General features: G+C 34.8%; 1 protein-coding gene across 9 annotated transcripts in view; it reads left to right on the forward strand.

Moving 5' to 3' along the window:
• The window catches only part of Dscam4 (Down syndrome cell adhesion molecule 4), a 751808-nt gene that overhangs the window by 679571 nt on the left and 48567 nt on the right, over positions 1-23670 (forward strand). For all 9 annotated transcript variants that reach the window (XM_081742222.1, XM_081742212.1, XM_081742216.1 and 6 more), the window contains exons 24-25: positions 6959-7114; positions 19149-19288. In XM_081742222.1, coding sequence (XP_081598348.1) covers positions 6959-7114; positions 19149-19288 — 296 coding nt within the window. The remainder of the gene's footprint in view (positions 1-6958; positions 7115-19148; positions 19289-23670) is intronic.

Raw genomic sequence — 23670 nt, forward strand, 5'->3', positions numbered from 1 at the left:
AACATCGGTTCCTATTCTCACTTATGTGTGTTTTTTGTTCAGAGTCAAGATGAAGTAATTTCCAGCATTTTTTTTTCTCTCTTTTTAACCCTAGGAACACCAAGGTATTTTTGGGTTACATGGAACACCAACGGGGGTGGGGGTGAGGGCTGTGAGGCCCACAGCATAAAAGTCATTGTTTCTCACGGAAAATAATTTATCTTGTCTGATATGAACTTGGGATGTCTAAGACATCATATATTTTTATTTTCTATTATTACTAAATTTCTAAGTACAATGTTGCCAAGTATATGTGTGTAATTGTTTAAGTTACCATTTTTTATTTATGTAAGTAACTATGACCTATTTATTTTATTTGTTTGTGTAGAAAAACTGTGTAACATATCAATAGCAACTTAGTACGGTGTAGTATGTGTACAAAGGCGACTTCGAAAAGCATTTTGGTGGCGGTGCAGTAAAGTAGGGTAGAATGGGGAAGAGTGTGGTATACTTCAGTATTCCAATGAATTCAGGATTAATGTTTTATAATTCTATCCCGGTTATCCTTGGAATGGCAAAATTCTTTCAAATTTTGTTTCCGCGAAAAGATAAACAACGTGAGGGATGTTCATTGGACACTATAGGGGATTTCACCAGGGAAGCAGTGTTGCCAACACAACATAAGTTACAATTTTTCTAGTAGCACAAAGTCAGGTTTTTGCGCCTATGGAATGAACATGTAAAACGTAAGCAAACAAGCTACGACTTGTCTCTCAGTTTTGTAAACTAACACCACTACAACATCATGAATATCACAAAGGACTCATTGCAAGAAACGTACCACTGCTTCTACTTGTTCTATTTGCATTATCAAATAAAATGTTCAAATCACTGTCTTTTGCATCAAAATCTGACAAGGTCATTTCCACCTTGCTATATTCGAGCTCATTACCTTGTATGTCAGATTCATTTAAAAGTTCTTTAAGTTCTTTCTCAATTGAACTTTGACGAAGAGCAAGATTTGCTATTGTTCCAATGTTGCTGAAGATTCCCACATACAGTCACAGTCAGAGAATAAGGAACTGACAAGTTCCTATGAAATATGCGTCTTCAGTCAGTGTTGCAGGCTGCTGCTTGTAGATTCTAGTGTAATATTTGATAACACCAGCGGTGCAGCAGCATAGTTCTTTCCCATCACTATTGAAACTTGATTCTCTCTCTTCATATATATATATCGTGTGTGTGTGAGTGATTATAATATAAAGTGACATATTTAGTTGTTAGCAGATTTAAAGGGTTAAAGTAATATAAAATAAAATATTTAGGTGCCAAAAATGAAAAATCAGAAAATGTATTTACTAAATTTTTATAATGTGCAATTGGCAACACTGCAAAAGGATATTAGCTCAGAGTGCCCCTGCATGTTGTAATACCAAAATTGTTTCAAAGGAAAATAAAATAAATAGCCAAAACACTGGAATATAACAGTTAGCATCTGCGGTGAATAGCCCCTTAGTACTACCAAGGAGGAAGGGGGGGGGGCTCTGAGGCTCACAGCACTTTCTTTATTTATAAATAGAAAAAAAAACACTAAAACTAAGCAAGTACGTTTTATGATAAGTGGGGTCAAACTTCACAATATCAATTTTTTTTTTCAGATTTTTTATGCAATTAGAAATGTTACAAAATGTAACAAAAATAATTTGTGGGCCTCCGAGAACCCCCTTCCCCTTTGGTGTTCCTAGGGTTAAGTTTTGAATGCGAATGTCGATTGTTGAATTTATCAATGTAAGTAAATATTAAATAATTACTCACACCCAGAGCTTGTTTGATTCATTGACACGTTCTTCCAAGGGGTTGAAATTCAACTCTCTTACTAGTGCCGTGAAAATAATGTATTTTTTGCAACCAGTTACTAAAAAAATATTTTTCTGTATATTATTATAATAACCCAATTACTTCTTTTGATAGTTACTAGAATAGATTAAAATCGATTCTAGGAAGACCCCTCGATCGAAGGAAATAGAAAAATAAGTTCTGAATATTTTAAAAGTTAATTACTTCAGAATATTATTTGTTTGATGCGATTAAGCTGTCCAATTTTTCGTCTGGAGGGAAACCACCTTCTGGAATCATGCATAGCGACGTCAAAAATTCCGTATATGTTCAGAAAACAAACCGGAGTGATCAGTCAGTCAGTGCTTTGTTGAACATAGTTGTGTGAAAATCTATTATGAGTGAGTTTCCTTTACGAATTCAAATTGGAGCATTCGGTGCATCTACTCACGGAAAACATCGGTTGTAAATTTAGGTCAGAAGTGGTAAGTAAGTGCTATATACGCTGTTGGTGTGTGAAATTTTGTGAAGGTGACACAACATTGAAAAATGAACCCAGAGCCAGCGACCAACAGCATGTTCCAATCACCTCCTCAGAAACACCGTGGAGGCAAACTCTTCGTAGTGGTTGTGCAATAACAGACGATTCACTTGTGATTAAAAATGAATGCACTTGGGCAATCGTAAGCGGGCAGGACAGTGGTTGGATCGTAATGAACGTCAAGGATATAGTTTCCAAAACCACATCTTTGCCCATAGAAACTATTGCTGATATGACGGTCTATCCTAGTGTAATTCATTATATCTTTCTTCCTCGAGGCGAAACAACGATTACGTTTTGGCATGAAAGAACTTCTTTGATGCTCGCGTGGTGCAACGTAAGGTTGAGGTCTTCTTCACATTGCAAATTCTTCTTTCATCAATCCATCACGGAATCACGGAATCTAATATTTGGCTGAGCGATAGCAAAAACCTGAAGCTGCAGAGGAGACTACTTTGACTAACCAAATATTGTAATTTTTTTTTTTTTTTTTTTTTTTTTGTCTTGTCTTTGAAAGTGACACACATTAACGAACATTTCAATCACACCAATTCAATTTTATAATTTTTCTATTACTTTTGCTTCAAGGAGTTACTTTTCTTAAAGTAATCGTAGATTACAATTATATGGAAAGAAATCAACATTTAGCAAAGAAACTATTACTAAACGAGCGAGGGCCGGTTGTGTGTATTTTGGGACATGGATAAAGCGCTTTTTTTCAGGAATTCTAAAAACTCTATTCGTTCATCTAAATCTTCCCTTATTAGTCCTCGCAACACGTGGTAGAGAAATATGATCCCTTCTGACTAAAAACCAATGTTGCCTCAATTCCTTCCCTTTTGTTTTTTCCCTAATTGAAATTTTTTTTTATTTTTGTTGTTGTTAACTGAAAATAGAAAGGAGAGCTTTTTCCTTATTTCTGCTGGGCTTTAACTAGACAAGTGGAAAGAGATATGGCAACACTGAGAGCAGTGACAGCTCGTGAGGACAAACCGAGGGTTGGGGACATGAAAAGAAGTAGTGGTTGGGGAAAAATTCCTTTAAGCCTGTCCAGATCTATAATCGAGTTCTCTTGGAGGCTAAATAGTATGGTGGAGAACGATCTATAGCGTGAGGGTTGATCTTGTATGAAGGTTGGGATCTACCCGTCAACTACGCTTAATTCAAGCCCGGGTCGTGCTTCGTAGCCCATACTAATAGTAGATTATATCCTTCATAACCTAGGCGTTGCATCATAAGGAGGCAAATAGAAAACTCAAACTTTACTCAATGAAAAAATAATCTTCTGTGATGTGCAGGATGAAAATAATATCTACAGACGAAACCGGATATAACGACCCTGAAGGGACCGCAAATTTACGGTCGTTATAGCCAGTGGTGCTATTCAGCCGGTTTGCTAGAACCGGTTGTTAAAATATTTCGAGTTCCCAGAACCGTTTATTACACCGAGTCATAAACTCATTCACACGCACAGGAAGCGAGAAGGGAGAGCTTGAACAAATAACTTATTTAAAGAAACTTACGTTGCTCTATACATATAAGAAGATTACTAGCGGGGTGGGGGAACAGTAAAGTTTATTTTATCTTTGCTTTTAGAAATTCTTATACAGCCATAAGGTTAAACATATGATCTTTCAGAACAAGGTATAAGCTTTATTCCTAATATATCAAGAATGAGAACTGCGGTTATATGAGTAATGTGGTGAGCGTTATTTATAATTGAAACACATACCTATCATTATCGTCAATTAGCGATCCATTGCTGGATGAAGGTCTTTCCAAAACTTTTTGGCAACCATCTGTCTTGGACAATTCATTTTTAATATATTCGCAATGCTGCATAATTTCGTCACACCACCTTGCATTAGGATGCTGTATATGTCGCTATTTGTCACTTGTGGTACCCAGTAAAAAAATTGGTTTTGTCTACCTTGTATGATCTGTTTCCTAAGACAATTATATCTATCTACTATATCTCTAATATATATACAGAACTGTTAAAAATTAGAATAGCACCAACTGGTTATAGACGATAGTCGCACAAACCGGGTTTTCGTTTTCTTGCTCAAAATTTTGCATTTAAGTTTTAAGCTGTGCATTTGCATGGTTAATAAACAGAATAAGGCTAAAACTTTAAAAAAATAAAAAAACTGAAATACAACACACACAACACAATATTTATGGAGTGGCAATGAAGACGATTTTTTCTAGTAATCTTTATACAGCAATAAAACTGTATGGCAATAAAATATATAAAAAAAACTTATATAATAAGTGAGGAAAAAGTAATAATAGTGTAAATTGTTCAATAATGTTGTACCTGTTATTGGCTAACGAATGAGATTAAATGCTGAGCATGTTTTAAACTTACTATTGACCATTTAACAGACATACTGATATCTATGTATAATATACGGAAAACAGAAGTTTAAAAACAAACCTTACATTGTTGTCAGCAATCTCCAAACACTTAACAAACAAAAATGAACATTGAACAACCTTATAGCCAATACATTTCTCCGATAATGTGATAAAAGTAAATCGTTTTATACGATATGTCGTAATAAGCAATGTCGTACTACGTGATTTTTTAAATACAGTTTTTATATAGAGATTAGACAGAACCGTTAGATTTCGCCATTATACTCAATACGTCGTTAAAAGCAATGTTGTTATAACCAGTTTCGACTGTATATCTTTTGATCATGTACTTGACGTGGCAGACAATAATATTTTAGTGTTTTAGTTACGTCTCTATTTTTTTTAACTAGTAAAAAGCTTTCAACACTCGTGAGTGTTTGCTTTAGTTGGGTGCGAATGTGAAGGACAATGGTTTCTTATTAAGAGGACATTTTTTAAAGATACATAATTTAATACAACTAACAATCTTAACGGGAAATATTTGAACGAGAAGTACTTCCTCTTGTCTCTCTTTATTCTTACATTCCTTCTTCTGAGTAAGCCATTTTTTATCCAAAGACCCAATGTCACCAATTATGTTTCTATTCCTGTAATCAATTTTTGTCCTGAATTAATGATCAACTTTAGGCATGGAGTAAGTATCATTGCTTTTCAAATATTAGTCTGAACATTTTTGTGTTGCCTTGAACTTGCGTGTACATCTGATTATTCAGTATACCAATATTTGTATAAGTTACCGTGGTACAAATTTGATGAGATTATAATGTGTTCAATTTGTGTTTTAGCATTATGTAAAATTTTGGTTCTATAACAAATATTTTCCCAATCCTGAAATTGTTATGTCTCTCTTTCAGATTTGAGTAAATAATGTTAATATGTATATCAGCGAAAAATCACATTTATTCCTTTTTCAATAATAACTTCTGAATAAATTAATCTCTTTTAGCACAATTTTCTTAGACGTAGCAGGAATGTAATTCTCTACGTGTTGCCAAGAACCGTTCTCTATTTGGTGTATTAGTTCCATTATGGCAAAAGAACAGCAATCAGATGACATATACTTTCTATTAACAATTATAGAGATATGGATATATCGATATACAGGGTGATTCAAAGAAACGAGAAATTTTGAAAGTTGTGTTGGCAACAGTGGCCGTTTGGTAATATTGAATAACATACGCCAGCCTGTCAACGACACCCTACCATTTAGTTATCATGAATGCTTGAAGTGGTGCGCAACGTGCTTTCGTGCTCAAAACGTTTTGCAAGAACAATGAGAGTGTGGAGGGGGCACGTAGAGAATTCCGCCGTCATTTTAATTTAGGACGCCACGATCGTGTTCCTTCGGCACATGCAATTAAAACATAGATACGTAATTTCGAGCAAACTGGTTAGGTAATGAAAAATAAATCTCCAGACCGTGTGCGAACCGTTCGTACATCAGACAATATCCAAGCTGTTCTAGATGCTGTCATAAGAAGTCCTGTGATTTCTTTTTGTGGGATCATCTTAAAAGCAAACTGTTCCTTAGTCGACCTGCTATAATAGAAGAATTGAAAGCCAAAATCCGAGAAGCAATTGCCGGAATTCCAGTCGAGATGTTACGTCAAACCATGAATAATATAACGAAGAGACTGCGGGAATGTTTTGGGTACAGAAGGAACTCACATACAAGATGTTATCTTTAAAAAAAATATATAGTACTGTATGTATTATCAAATGGCATTATTTTTACTATTAGATAAGATAACTAAAAAAAATGTTTAATGAAATTATTTCATTTACAAAATTTCCCCTTTTTTTGAATCACACTTTACATATGACGAATATATGAAATATCTGTTATTTATACTGATACACCGTAAATTCTTTAAGATCCGATGAAGTTCAATAAAATGAAGTACATCACAAGTGAAGGCAAATACCCAGGTTCGATCATGAGCCCAGTTGCACTTTTGTACTCTAAATTTCGTACTTTTAAAATAATGTATAAAGAAAATGGATTGAGTAAAGTTTTATAACATGTGTGTGCGTGTGACATAGAGAAAAAATGTATACTTACATTTAACGCGTATTCCTATTTTAAGTGATTGTTCTCGACAACCTAATAATGATTGACTATTGTCATGATTCATTTCTTCTTCTTGTGATTACTGAAATATGTGTCGGTTATTGTTTCAGGCAACGGTGAGATCGAAACGAAAGTTACCACTTCTTTAACAACAACGATTCCTGGGCTGCTCAAATACACCAATTACAGTATAACAGTATTAGCTTACACAAATGCTGGAGATGGAGTGAAAAGTGAACCTTTGTACTGCAAAACCGAAGAAGATGGTATGTATGTAAAGTATATTCAGTTTAGCCTTTTTTTAAAAATTAGAATCTCTGATTTCAATATTCCTGTCATATATTAATCCCTTGAATACTATAAACTATTTATGAGAAAATAGAAAAAAAATATTTTAAATAAAATATTTATTTATTTATTTATTTACTTATTTATTGGTATTAAAGTATTCATAAATCAATATTCCTTTACTTAGAAATTTTTCAGAATAAATACAAATTATAGTAAGTGTTCTCGGTTTATCAGCTAGTTGAAGATATTGACATTCGACGTTTCGAATGTAGACATTGTATTCATCTTCAGAGACTGCACTGATGAATGCAGTAGCTGCATTCGAAACGTCGGGTGTCAATACCTTCATCTGGCTAATAGCCTGAGAACACTTACTAAAATCATGTCGCCAGAGAACATTCAATTCTTCCTTCAAATACAAATTCATTTTACAGAAGACTTTAGTAACCACTATACAAGATAAAAGAAGGTTCCTTACCTCCAAGATAACAGGAAGAATCACATATAATATATGTTACAAATATCTATATGTCGTCTAAAATGAGAAAGTACTTCTCACTCCCCAAAGCAAGGATAAAAGTGTCAGTAAATAAGGTTGAGTTGTTTTTGAGTTTAACGTCCTTTTCAACCAGCGAGGCTATATGAGACGGGACCTACGGCTTAACGTGAAATCCGAACCACATGAGCTCCCGCTGGGAATCGAACCCAGGTCTCCCACGCAAAAGGCGCGTATGCTAATCGCTTAACCACGAAGGAGCTCGTAAATAAGATTCCGAAATCCCTTCGTTCAAAAAAAAAAAAAAAAACTACTTTATTGAATTTGTGAGAAAATGGAATTTTATAGGAAAATAACTTGAATACTATAGTTACCGTAGTAAGCCAAACGCATTTTACTCGAAACTACTATCACAAAGAAATTCAGAAACAAGAACGGAACCCTTCTCATTTGATCTCTTGAGCAGTGTTCTAAGAATTATGATACTAACATCCAATTTTGTAAGATACGTAGCGGTTCTATATAATACAATACAATGAAATACCTCAGCGATCGTCGATACGGAACCACTTTATTATCAGTATAATATTTACGTCTGTCCAGCTACAGATTCATATATTATATAATGTTTAAGAAAAAATATCACTGTAACATTTTTGTCTGTCCAGTTTCACATTACATTAATATAATATCTAAGAAGGTATAGAAAAACTATTGGATATCATTTTAACTCATTTACAAAATTTATTTCTGTCGAAGACTATCAAAATGACATCTTCCGAAACTCTTATTTTTAGACCAAAAGATCCAATATATTTCAGGCAAAAATTTTCTTGTAGGCCTTATATCTCGAAAACTACATACAGTGTAGCCAAAAACCAAAATTACCAATTTACTCAGTATGATATGCTTATTCCGTAAAAAATACGAAAACTCGATTTAAGGACCGCTCAAAAATTTTCTGGCCTCTGATCCCAAAAATTCAATATATTTAATACAATGAAACATTTTCTTGTACGCCCCATATTTTGATAACTACAAATAGCGTGGCCAAAACAAAACTAACAATTTACTCAATATGCTGTGCTTATTCCGTAAAAAATATGAAAATTCGATTTAGCGACCTTTCAAAAAATTTCTGGCCCCTGATCCCAAGAATTCAATATATTTCATGCAATCAAACATTTTCTTGTACGCCTTATATCTGGAGAACTACAAACCCAAACTATTACTTAACTCACTATGGCGTGCTTATTCCCTAAAAAATACGAAAACCCGATTTAGGAAACTTTTGTGGTCCCTGATCCAAAAACTAATTCTTGGCCAAGATTGCAAACTTTTGATCCATTTTTTTGATTATTCCTAAAATTCTTGTTTTTTTTTAAAAAAAAAAAAAAAACTTGTGTAACAAAGACACGTACCATCAGGCACGTAGCCAAGGGGGGGGTCCGGGGGGTCCGGACCCCCCCCTTCGAGACCAGAAATGAAAAAAATTAGGGAAGGATGAAACAAAATAAAAGGAGAAAAAGAAGGATCAGCGTTAAAAATAAACTACAGGAAACTTTTGGTTACTCTTTCTTATGCGGAAACTTGTATTACTTGCAATACATGGTTGCGAGGTGAGCGATATATCCTGGAAGAGTCAGGGAATTTGAAATTTCTAGAAAAGTTGCGGAATTCTCAGAATTTCTGCTACTAGTCAGGAAGATTTCAAGCTTCCGAAAGCATAGTGCCGTTGTGTAACAGTAGACATTTTTTATCATAATTTTTCGTCATCGCATCCTTGCAATATCAAACATGTTATTTCAAAAACAATTTTCTACTGCTCCTTTAACATGTCATTTGAAATAAACAGTAGTTGACGGAATAATAAAAACAAAAATATATGTAGAAAGAAAGTTCTGTTAACATTTGATTCAACAGAAAAAGGAACGCAAATATTGCAAAATATTTTACAAGACATTATTGAATATGTACTTTTTCTATTAGTGAATATGCACTTTTATAATAATTGAGGTCATAATGAAAGGAAAATTGTTATATTTGAATAAACCGAGGAAGGATGTAAATATTCTATAATCTTTTTAAATACGCTTTTTTTTATTTTGCTCGACATTTCTTCATAGTTTATTAAAATACTTACCAACATATCCTCACAAACCAATATATGTTGATAGTAAAGTAGTGTAGATTGATCGAGCTCCTGAGCCTTCAGAATTTCATGTCACTCCCCCCCCCCCCCCCCGTTGCGAAATCCTGGCTAAACGAACCAATATATTTTCCAGTAAAATTGTTTAGAATGATCGAGCCCCTGGTGTGATGACCACAGTATTTCATGTCACGGACCCCCCCCCCCCTTCACGAAATCCTGGCTACGTGCCTGGTACCATGCACATGTTATTTCTGAATGATAAGCTGAACATTGAACGTCATAAACACAAGAAAATGTTACTTTTATTCGCAAACTTTGTTTCTACTTTCTGTTACTTCAAAACATGCATGGAATGAATCAAGTTATAGCTATCAACGTTTTACTGTATAGCTCCTTCTACATAACAATAGTGTGAAGCCAGTAATTGTTTGTTCATTGTCAACAAATCCAGTACTTTAGTTTTCGTTTGTCCCTCCTACTATTACAACAAAACCTCTCTACGTAATTTGATCCCTTATGTAGCATATCCCAATCCTTCCGACGTCATGGACCAGGCACGTAGCAAGGATTTCGTAATGTGAGGGGAGGGTGTCCATGACATGAAATACTGAGGTTATCACACCAAGGGTTCGATCATTCTAAACTATTTTACTGGCAACATATATTGGTTTGTTTAACCAGGATTTCGTAATGGGGGGGGGGGGCGTGACATGAAATACTGCGGTTACACACCAGGGGCTCGATCCATCTAAACTATTTTACTGGCAACATATCCATATTGATTTGTTAGGACAATAAAATAAGAATATGTTAGTAAGTATTTTAATAACAAAATATGAAGAAATCTCGAGTAAAATAATGTAAAAAAACATTGAAAAGGATTTTACGATATCTACATTCCTTCCTCTCTTCATTCAAATATAACAATTTTCCTTTCATTGTGACCTCAACTACGTATTATGAAAAGTACATATCCAATAATGACTTGTAAAATATTTTACAATATCTGAGTTCCTTTGTCTGTTGAACCACCTAAGCCTCCTAGATTTGATGACCCTAACAATGTTTGGTAAACCATATAAATTATATAGTTCCTCGATATGAAGTTTCCGCCATTCCCCATTCCCGTTCCTCTTAGGTACGAATATTCGCCTCAGGATCTTGTTCTCAAATACTTCAGTCTATGTTTTTCCCTCAGAGTAAGTGACCATGTTTCGCAACCATACAGAACAACAGGCATGATTATCGTTTTATATATTTTAAGCTTCAAATTTCTCGACAGAATTCGCGACGACAAGAGATTTTGAACTGAATAATAACGAATTCCCTACTTTTAGCCGACATTTAATTTGTAACAAGCGGAAGGATACAAAATTTTGTTTATCGGAGTTTAGAGCTTACGCTGAACAGAGAACAGTGAAATAAGTTCTTGCCACAAACTTACACCATTACATTTGAACTGTGAAAAAAACCTAACACAGAATGTTTTGCTAGCAGCTCAACTTTGATCTCACACAGTTGAAACTGCGCTAAAGCGATATCGACCCGGAAACAACCCTGAGTCAATACATGTCGCAGAGTTTATTGAATTAGTAAGCCACTGGTTGATCTGATAAATTGAAACAATCCAGTCTGTCAAATTCCTGCAGGTCAGCCATATGGAAAACAACTTGGAAACTCAAAATTAACTACTACAAAATATGTCTGATATGATCAGAGGAATGAGATGGCAGGAAAAGCGTCTTTCTAGATATTTCAAACAGGATTCTGGTGTCATCAAAATCTCTTTGTAATCTTTATGAAGATATAAAAGAGAAGTACAGTGTATCATATCTCCTCACACAAAGATTAAACCAAGATTGTTTGAAGAACCTTTTCTGTCAAATAAGAACAAGAGAAGGCTTCGTGATCCTCATTTACACAATGGTGCCCTCCCTTATGTCCATGACGCACCCCCCCCCCCCGAATTGTCTATCCGTAGGTGTTCTTCCATGAAAAAATCTTCTTTTCGATTAATTTTTACCCCCCCTCAAACATATTTATATAGATTTTTAAGCCCCCAAATATTTCAATGACGCAGTTCGCGTCATAGCCCCCCTTTGTGGGCACCCCTGCTTTACAGAATACAAATAATTTTATTGGGGGAGAACCCTGGAACTGTCCAAAAGCACACCAACACACAAAGGAGTGGAGAGCAAAGCGAATACGTGTTTGTCAGTGTTCTCAGGCAAGCGAAGATTAAAAGACGGAAAATAATGTATAAACCTCCGATGCAAGGCAAAGAGGATGAAAAAAGTATCCACTTAGCTTCTCTACATATTCACACAATACATTCTCAACTGTAGCAACAATATCAGAAGAGCAGGCCGGTAGCTATCCCAAAAATGTAGAGGAAGCCCGGTAGAAGTTAGGGGGGGTCCGATCCAACCATATTATAGTTCACCACCATATTATAGTTCATTTGCAATCCTACCGTGAAAATTTTAGGGGGGTCCAGTAAAAATTTAGGGGGGCACCCCTAGACCCACCTGGATAAGGGCCTGCGGAAGAGGATGGGTTATAATATCTTGCGGGATATCTAGCCAAAAACACACTCGGAAGAATTTCCAAGGTGGACAACTACACATACAAAACTCAGAATAATAGCTTTCACCTATGACTGTCTGTCAACATTCTGTCATCTGTGACACACTATGATATATTTTTTTTTATTAAATAGTTTTGACGCAAAATTTGCAATCATAGAATCCTGATTTCTATATAGCTGTGCAATGTGCTATGTTTCTACAAGTATTGCTTTGTTACTACAACAACATAGTCATCTTGCTTCTCAAGTAACTGAAGAAGAAGATCCTTTCCCCATTCCCAGTTAAATCACTCAAGTAGGACCAATTTTAACGACTACGAAAACAAAAACAATTTGCTGATCAGAAGAAAACAAAAGTAAACTGAAATAAACAGAATAGGCCTGATCCCCCCCCCCGCTGGTGGTTAGTGTATGCGCATTGGGTATACGTGGTGTTGGGTTCGATTTCCGGTGGAATACAATAAAAAAATAATTTCACAATCACTCAGTTTCATTAACCGTCAGTCTTCTTTAGCCTAAAGGGCATAACCGTGGGAAATTAAACTAAAAAAATTCGTTCATAATAAAAGGCCTGACATATCATATACACTTCGTTACTGATTGTCAACTCACGTTTTTCTTTTCTCTTTTTTTTTAATCACCTTTAAGTTGTTTTATATTCTCTTAAATTCTAAATATTGTTTCTCCATGTGCTGTTGTACAATAAGGCATTATAGTTTAAAGCACAAGAATATACATATATACTAGGGTAGTGGCGTATTTAGGGGGCTCACCCGGCTCGAGTCCCTCCCCCCGTTGATTGCAAAATTTTTTTCGTGTACTTGCAGCGATAAGAGAAAAACTCACGAAATTGTCACCGAAGGTCTCTTGTAGAAATGCAGAACAAAAGGCAACATGCCTGCAACAGAATGATCCATCCCTCTTCACCTCCACACCCACCACACACACACACTACATCAACAAACACTTTTAACAAGCGGATGTGTTATTGCAGTGGAACGCTTTAAAGCCCTACTCCAATTCGGCTCTCTCTGTGCTTGACACTTTTCTCCTGCGCATGTTCGTTAATGTAGAAATGCAATGTGTGTATATATAGGTATGTGTGTGTAATAGCCATACTTGCATATCTGGATTCATGTTCAACACACAAAAAATAGGCCTATGTTGTATTCAGTTTTGCTCTAAAATTTTCAGCCTCCCCCCCCCCATTGAAAATTTCTGGGTACGCTCCTGTACGAGGGTAAGTCAAAATTATCCACAATTTTGACATAACTCTTCTTACATTGTACACTCATGTCCAAAATGATTGTCGCATATCTATAACTGTCTTCTTGAAAGAATATAATTTGATAATGATTTTGCAGGGTACTTTTAACACTGATACTTTGAGTATAATCGGGAAATGTATATTTGTGATAAATTTCATAGGGAAAGAATTATAAATACGAAATTAGAATGAATAAAACAAAATCTTGCTAAATGGAGAAGAAAGTTTTATTTTCGTGTTATTATTATCATTTACTGGTCTTTTGACATGAAATTTGCCACATACATGTCTTTGCCGATTATACACTTACAAACATTATAAGAAATACCGGGCGATTTCGTTATCAAATTATATTCCTACAACAACATATTTATAGACATGCGACAATAATTTTGGACATGAGTGTACATATTAACTTCTGTCCTCGTTTATTTTATTGTTATGCTGTTGTGGTCATGCTATGAAAGTTTAGTCGTAATTCCTCCATTTCATAGATCATGGCCGCTCCATTAGAAGTTTGCACCAAAGAGGAACAACGAGCAGTAATCCAGTTTTTGTGGTCGGAAAGTGTATCAGGGGCCGCAATCCATCAAAGACTTTCGGCACAGTATGGAAACAGTGTCTTGCTGCAACAGAGTGTCTACGAATAGATTGAAAAATTCAAAAATGGTCGCACAAGTGTTACGTATGAGGAAGAATGCGGATGACCATCTACAGCTAGAAATGATGACAACATTGAGCGTTCAGGTGACATGGTTCTGTTAAACATTATAAACAGACGAGTGACATTGATGAAGTGGTACATCGTCTGGAAATTAGTCATCGTTCCTGATACACCTCCCGACCACAAAAACCGGATCACTATTCGTTGTTCCTCTTTAGTGCAAACTTCTAATGGAGCGGCTATGATCTATCTGCAACAAAAGGAAGACAAATGGATGAACTAGGGCCAAACTTCCATAACCACAACAGCATAACAATAAAATAAACGATGAGAGAGGTCAATTTTGATCGATTGATTCTCAAATAAATAACACTGCAGGAACTTGAAGCATTTCAGTAAGTAGCATTTAAAAGCAACACGTGTTAGCTTTCTGTGTGAAAAATAACAAAAATTAAACTTTCTATTAACTACTGTTATTTTTAAGAAAAGTATACTAAGACCAATGAAACGTTAAAAACAACTTAAGTAACATACAAATTTATTTCATAGGTTCCAAATTAACATTTATATTCAATAAAATGGCATGGTCATCTCCTATCAATTTACATACATTTCAATTACAAGCGTCTTTCTACATAGTACTCAGAAAATAATAAATAATAATGACAAACGAGCTGTAAGTACCAATTCGCTGTAAAACGTGTGTTAAAATAACATATCATTTAAACTTGCACTAATTTGTAAATAAAAAGCTGCACAATCAAATATATGTTTACTTATCTAAGATATTCAAAGACTATATTTAAGGATGTGTCTTTGATCTAATACAGAGATTTTGACGATAAATTGAAACTAAAACTGAGTATATGGTGTTAAAGGAGAAACTATTAATAGAAACGGCAAACCGTTATTTTTCTGAACGATCTTTTAAAATATATACTGTGTGTCAGATAAATAATAAAATAGATCATTTCCAATAAAAGCAGATGAGGGGAATATTGTTGATCAACTGAATCAGTAGAAAATATTGCAAATGTAAATAGAATGAAGTGGAAGTTTTTCAGTAGTGATCTTCAAATACGACTGTGTACATCGTGTTAGTAAAGCTCGAATAAACAGCTGTAACAAAATTTACTGTAAATTAGGGGAAAAGTGGGATGAGAATGTATACATATTTCAAATATATGTATGTCAATAACGGTCCTTCACGCCGTGATAGACCTTAGAATGATGTAGAGTATCTTCGCACCAGCCCAAGAAGGTAAAGTTGCAAAACAACACGTATAAAGATCAGAAGTCCTTGTTTCTTTCAACGCTAGTAACATCATCTACAATTAATTTGTCCCTCAGAGCACTACCATAAATGGCAGCATTATTTGAGAATGATCTTTCATCTCAAAACAACAAATAGGGCTATCTTCTCTTGCATAACATTGCACCCTCTCACTGTGCGCTGCGTGTGAAACAGTTTTCAGGCCTTGTAGTCAATCTCTGGGAAGGAACACTGCCCGTATTCACCATAGTTGGTACCGGCGGTCCTTTTCCTTTTTCCCAAAACTGAAGTCTGCCATGAAAACAACATTTCACCTTTCGAACTTTTATTACCGTTAAACTAACCTAATACCCAGATTGGCCGTTCATGATTTTAGTTTTCTAAAACTGAAGTTAAATTAAGTCCTAATAGAATATTTAAAACTCACAATAACGTTTTTTCTCGAACAGACAACGAGGTGGAAGCGACATTTTATACTAAAGCAAGTGAGCGGCTCGGTGCTGGTATGTGACATTAAAAAAAAAAAAAAAAAAAAAAACTTTCGAGTAAAGTGGAAAAGAAAGTTTAATTTTCCCATAGAATGCTATGCAATGACAATACCAAAACACTTGTTATTTCTAGTTAATTTTAGAGCTTAAACTACCTACATTTTATTCTGTAGTCCAATCACAACCTATTCCACCTTAATAACTCAATTTTACCACAAGATACGGTTATACCATTATCTTCCTCCGAGCCGATCAACTATGCGTTTATATTTGTTACTTGGTTTACGGTACTTTTTTGTCTACCAATTTGAATTTAGGCAATCTGTACAACACTTATGACAAGAGGTATAACTTCCATTAACTAGAGAAGGTGGTTAGGCAACCAGCATGACCATCATGATAGTTTGGGTTGCATAACTTAATCTTATTGGCCACTAATGAAATGCCAGTTCTTAAACCATTAAGGTTAGTCAGCCTTGGAGTGAAAATGAAATCCATAAGTAACGAATGTCATAAAGGCGCTTTTTAATTGTAGAATCCATTACAGAAAAACAAAAGGTATATTTGAATAAGAAAATCATAAACGTAAAAAATGAGAAAACTGTCTTTCTTTTAATTCGGGTTTTTATGGGAGAAAAACATCCATCCTTAAAAAAACGACACTTTGGTATCTCTAGCTACGACAAAAGGACTTAAGCAGATTTCAATCCAAGACTTCCACTATGACTTTGCCTAGCAGAAATAAGCGTTATGTGAACTCAGTAATTCAATAGGGCATAGCTTTGAGTAATTTACCATGAAACTTACACGCACTGTTGTCTTGCAGCAATTAAGTGACTGCAATTGCATTATTTATCTGGCATACTGTATAATTGACTTAACTATATTTCTATATTTATTTAAGAATTAATTATGATTTGTCAAAATACATAATTATAATACTTCTTCGACTATTGGAATTCACTTAATACACTAAAATCTAATTCATCAAAAATTAATATAAAGAATTATTATATTTAATCTTGAAAGTTTTTGCAAGATTGTCAGTAATAATTCTAGGATTTTATATTTTCTCTGCATTATAAGGCTGTTCAGACCATTAGAAAATGACAAAACTCTATTAACAGCGTCATACAAATTCTCCATATATGACGATGTTTCGTCGTCTCCAAGTCCAAAAGATACTATCTCGCGAAAAACATGCATTATCCTTTGTGACAGGTAATACATATACATAAGTACTGAATACACATTCATAATATATGTACTTTTGGCTTAAGGAATGAATGTGTCATTACACAGCTTTTGTTGTCAATTACTTTGTGGATAGTGAGCAAATTTTGATAGCATTTTTTTTCAACTAAAAGAAAATGTGAATTTACGTATATTACAGAAAACTGTACCCAAATCGCAATATTATTGGTAAAATCTACTGTACTGGCAAAATTGCGGTATTAATGGTAATTGTTCTGCAGATGACTGTACATATATTATGAACTACCGAAAATTCGAAATATCACGTTTCAAAACATCCTGGCTTAGAAACTATAGGGCCTATTCCAAGCGGTTTAAGGAATTACACAGGAACTAGTATACGCTCTATCTAAATATCCATGTTTTAGAATTCACCGGTACCAGCGAAACGAACGCACCATTAGTACTTAAAGGAGTATCCCTATACTTCAACTTCCTTTTCACAGTTCCTTTCACCGATAACGGAAGATGGTAAAACATGGATATTTAGATAGAGAACATACTAGTTCCTGTGTAATTCCTTAAACCGCTTGGGATAGGTCCTATAGTTTCTAAGTTAGATAGTTTTGAAAAATGATTTTTCGAATTTTCAATGGATCATAACTCTGAAAGGAAGCATTTTTCGGCCCATGTTTATTAGAACTTTTTTCTTTCATTTAGTATAAGGAATCGCCTCCCAAAGTTTGTCGGTGGAGTTACCTACCACCCTGTATATATAAACACATTATATATACACAATATATATTTCACAAATCACAGCTTTGGTGACAAATATTTGGATTTGATGTTGATGAGAACTCATATTTTCATCTTATAAATCCTCTATGATACACTAAACTTCAAATATTTCAAATTTGTTGCTTGAATAATAGAAGACTCAAGATTGTCATTTACAAAAGGAATTGTTTATTCACTTGTTATCTTCATTTAGAGAGTATTTGAACACAACAAGCAAAATGTTTAACTTTTTTTTTTTTTTTTTTTTTTTGACAGTCACAGTACAGACAAGTGAACTACAGTTTCTTGGTTCATCATTCTAGTAAATTTCCTTTGAGATCATGACATGCTCAAGAATTTTCAAAATAATTTACGTACTTACATTCGTGTAAAAAATTCAATAAATGATCTTCGTCTTGGCTCTGCCGTCTTGGTTATGGATGATGAAGTAAAGATGGAAAGTAAAACATCAAAAAGATAGTGTCTGATGAAGCCAAAATGTCAGTTGGCGAAACTGTAACACGCATGTAGTTTTTTATGTGAATATATTGTTTTGCTCAGCAAATAGTTTGTTTGTGTTTAAGTATATACTAAGCAAAGATTCTACTTATGGAAAATATCAAAAAGAGATTAAATAAAAATGAAGAAAAGGTAGTGTTGTAATCAGTGTTTCTTTCAGAAAAAAATAACACTTAGTATTCGGAGGGACATATATTATTTTCTTATGGTACTATTCTATTTATTATTATATTATAGACGTCTTCTCCGAGGATGCACTCTCAGAGCTTTGAGGGGGGAAGGAAAGTGCCCTCCAAAAGCATGTCTGGTAGAAACACTGGTTGTAACAACAAATTGGCGTCCTAATGTGAGCTTCATAATGCTTCTATTCTTAATCGTTGGTTTCTTAACCGTGACGAAGGCTCTGGGGGGAAAAGCCGAAAGCTAGCATTTATAACTTGTAGAGAAATAATTGTAAGCAAAAATTATTTAAAAAATTATATTTTAATAAAAAATCCAATTGTAGTTTTATTAACATTTATTTTCTTTAATTGTCTCTGCTCATTTTTTGTAATCTCTACATGTCATGAAAATATTCCATTTCTTTTTCTAGTGCCAAGTGCTCCAGCAGATATTAAAGCTGTTGTGAAATCTAAAAATACCATATTAGTGGCGTGGAAGCCTCCTTTATATCCTAATGGGAAAATAGTCAATTACACTTTGTATATGGGTGTACTAGAAGATGGAAAAGAGGTCAGTATACAACAGGATTGAACTGCCTGGAAATCTTTATGTATTATAAAATGATTTATTTTTCAAGCTTTAACTCATATCTCTAATAGAATGTGTTTTAAAATAAGGTGAGATTACATATAAATGAAAATGTTATTTTTCCAATATCTTCTTTCATTAAATGTAGAATTATTTTCTCGTGTTAATTAATTTTATTTTCTAGGAATAATTTATTTATATATATTATATACAATAAATAAATCATATATAATATATATTTAACATTATATATTATATATTAATAATACTATATATTAATATATAATATATATTTAACATTATATATTAATTATATATTATATATTAATAATGCTATATATTAATCTGGGAATCATATACCGGATGTTTCAAAACAACACCGACAACGTTTGGGAGGTGATTCCTGACACCAAGATAAGACAAAAAGTATAGACCAACCGAGATGCAAAGGTCATCTCGGAGATATAGGCTGCCGAAAACATGACAAAATTAACTGTAAAGGCCCATAGCTCCAATACTATGGGACCTACCGTAGTCGAGTCAAGACTTCACTTAGGAACTAGTATGTGCTCTATGAAAATATTCAAGTTTCAGAATCCTGCGGTACTTCCGTAACAAGTTTTATAGAGATAGTTGGTGAGTACTTCAAATTATATGCCCGTAGCAAACTCCATCTATAAAAATTGTTGAGTGGGTATTGAATGATTTTGAAACATATATTTTTGGATACCGCACATACTAGTTCCTGAGTGAAACCTTGACCCGATGCGGTAGGCAATATAGTATTGGAGCTATGGACCGTTAAAATTCATTTTTTTCATGTTTTCGGCAGCCTATGACAAATTGACGAAGCAGTCCGAAATGAATTTCTGCACGCAGCTTGGTCTATACTTTTTGTCTTATCTTGGTGTCAGGAATCACGTCCCAAACGTTGTCGATGTTGTTGTAAAGCACCTTGTATAGTTAATAAAATAATTTATTTCTATTACCATACACTTAACCTAGTTACTAGGTAACCTCATCCTACCCTGCGAAACGCCTTTTTGGAGAGCGGAGTTGGAGCTAATCAGGTGTTTCAATATTACCGGTAATTATATTTCTTTACGTAATATCACATGCATATTAAATCTTTACAAAATTTAGATTGGCCCTGCGCAGGTAGGTATAGAAATATTTAATTTTGTTCATAGTCTAAATTTTTACTTCAATTATAATGACTATAAACAAATTATAAACACATAAATAAGTTTATTGGTTATATTATTTCGATTTTCGCTTCTCGACCACAATCTTTGATATTTAAAAAATCTTTGATATTTCTTTCTACGGTTCTTCAGTTTCTATCATAGAATCTGTCATAAAGTCAGTGATGGTATACATAAATACAAGCACAAAATACTACCGAAATTATTCATTTGAGACTCGCGAAAGAAGTTGCTTGGACTCGTTCATTGTTGAAGAATCATTTCGGGTTTGGTATCAAATATACAATCCAATGATAGCAAGTATACAATCCAATTCATTTAATTTACGACATTTACCTGTTTCGTTAGCTTACAAAACACGAGAAATTGTCATGTAAGCATTACACAAGTTATCAAAATAATAATAATAATAATAATAATAATAATAATAATAATAATAATAATAATAATAATAATAATAATAATAATAATAATAATAATAATAATAATAATAAATACAATATTGTTAAGTACCAGAGGTATACATCGTGCATCTTTCTAAACTACAAAACCGTATAATAGGATATATCAAGTATAAAAACATGAACATTGGCATCCAAGGGCGCCCATGTTTTGGTTTCCAAGGGGGGCAAGTATAACCGATATGTCAAATATAGTTTCAAATTTTGCTGTAACTATTCTAAAAATTCTATTTGGTTTTCGATATTCCTCTATGGGTAAGTACAATTTCCTCTAGGGGAGGGGCGAGCGCCCCACCTTGCCACCCTAATGAGCGCCCTTGTTGGCATCGTAATTAGGTAATCGTTTGTACCACACCAGGCATGTACTCACGAGTAAGTATCTGTTACCAACTCTTCATTTAGCGAGGCATTTGGATATTCCTTAATAGCACTTTACAGCAAGTAGGTTAAATAACATCTTACCAAGAATTGAAACTTTGGTAATATCCTTCAAGTACGAAGGAAGTTTATTATACAACTTGACGCAATTCATATACACAGTTTTGCTTATATTAGCATATTTTTGATGCATCACAAATGTCACTACCTTGTATTATGGCTATGAACATTTTTGTTACAGATAAAAAGTTACCTTTTTCTCACAGTAAAAAGAATAGATTGAAAAATATATAAGATGGGAAGTGTTAGAATTTTTACGAACTCGACTCAGAATTCAGGATCGATTATCGATTCAAGATCTGGGAACGATTAGTAACGCTCTGCGAGCATTTTCTACCATTTTTGTTCACTTAGGGAGGATTGTTCTATTACAGACAATCGACATCCCCTTGCAGTTCGTATTGCTGACTCAAGTGAGAGCCCGTGGCCATCATCACATAGTCATCTCCTCACCTTTTTGTGGAGGGCCAGTGCTTGCACTGACCGACATCTCCGCGAGGACGTATTGCTGCCTCAAGTGAGAGCCACAGTGGGCTTCCTCTCCGCATCTACTTCGTAGAATCGCCTCGAAACACTCAGTTTCCTCAACTTAAGTACACGGGCAACACTCCTTGAGTGACCCGTTTTTGCTATTGTAACTGTCTTCTGTTGTTTCAATCATGCATAAACTACCAGGAGTGTGTCGACCACCTTCTTCAAAACCTGAACCTAAAGAGAAACCTCATTTCACTGACCTCTCCCGCAAAACACGAACCTTATCAGGATCTTCTGACAAATCAACAAGTTCCGAAAAACGAGCACGCTCAAGATCTCCAGTTTACACTTATCAGGTGCCAAACCAATCTTCTACTACAGACCAACTAACTGATATGGACCTGGAACATGTTTCTAATGGACCATCCGGATCTGCTTCTCCCAAACCTACCGTCCATAATTTCCTGCTCACGAAATATGATACTAAATTTAGAACACCAAAACTTGTCTATTTTCAACTTCAAAAATATATACCGAGAGCAGATATTGCTGACATAATCTTCACCCGGAATGGGATTATTCTCAAATCTCCGGACGTCAACTTCGCTACAAAACTTCGAAATAAGGCCTCTTTTGAAATTTTTGGCCCACAGGCTACTATGCAACGCCTTTCACCTTCCTCCAAAAAACAACCGCCTATTCCTCGGCGACCTCCACAACTCTTAGTCGTCATCCGAGGTGTACCTCCAGACTACACTGACGCAGAAATCGAAAAAAACTACGCTATACTGGGCATGAAATCACCAAATGTATTCGAATCATCAGCCAAAATGGACCTACCTATATGGTACGAGTGCTCACCAATTCTAAAGATACCATCGATGACCTCCTTCTTTACTGTGCTTCCATCTATTGTAAAAGACATCGCATAGAACCTTCTAAAACTCCAGCTCCTTTATCAGTACGCTGTCCACGTTGCCAAGAATACAATCAACATACCACTGCTCAATGCACCAAAGCTCCTATCTGTGGATACTGCACTGGCAATCACAATACCAAATCCTGCCCCAATCTACAAGCCGCTCCTAAATGCAACATCTGCTCCGAAACTCATGCTACCTATTCCTACAAATGTAAGGCTAAACCGCAACCTTTACCAGATAAACCAAATCTAACTGTATCTGTCCGTACAAACGACGAATCAACTCCTACCAATAACTCCATCAGAGATCTAATCACCATAGAAGACATGATACGATTTACTACCATCGTTCTTCAAAATGTTCATCCATTTCTTAGAGACCATATCCTACTTCAAATCACAAACACTGCCAAGTCTCTTTTCAAAGTCCAGCTTCAAGCCACCTACTCAGGACCTCACGTACACTTCACTTTCCACCCAATTGAACCTCAACATGATTTGGACTCTTAGATTTATGGTTTTCACCTTCTTGTTCTTAAATATTCGATCCGTCTTAAAACACAAACTCGTTTTCGAACAACTCCTACGTGAAGAACAAGTATGTGCCTTTGCGCTCAATGAAACATTTCTTACACCCAGTTCACCATTCAAAATTCCTGGATATCAATTATTTCGTTATGACTGTGCCAGAAATGTCCTCAGAGCGCAAGGCGGAACAGCAATAGGCTGCTACCGACATCTTCCTGTCCGCACTCATACTTTACCCCACAATCTTCTCCAGCCTCTACCAGAACATAATCTTAATACAATCTACTTTAAATCCCTAACCATAACAGTAGCAACTATCTATGTTCGTCCAGGACA

This window comes from Thermobia domestica, chromosome 16 (assembly GCF_964235325.1).
Source record: "Thermobia domestica chromosome 16, izTheDome1.hap1.1, whole genome shotgun sequence".
Classification (NCBI taxonomy): Eukaryota; Metazoa; Arthropoda; class Insecta; order Zygentoma; family Lepismatidae; genus Thermobia; species Thermobia domestica.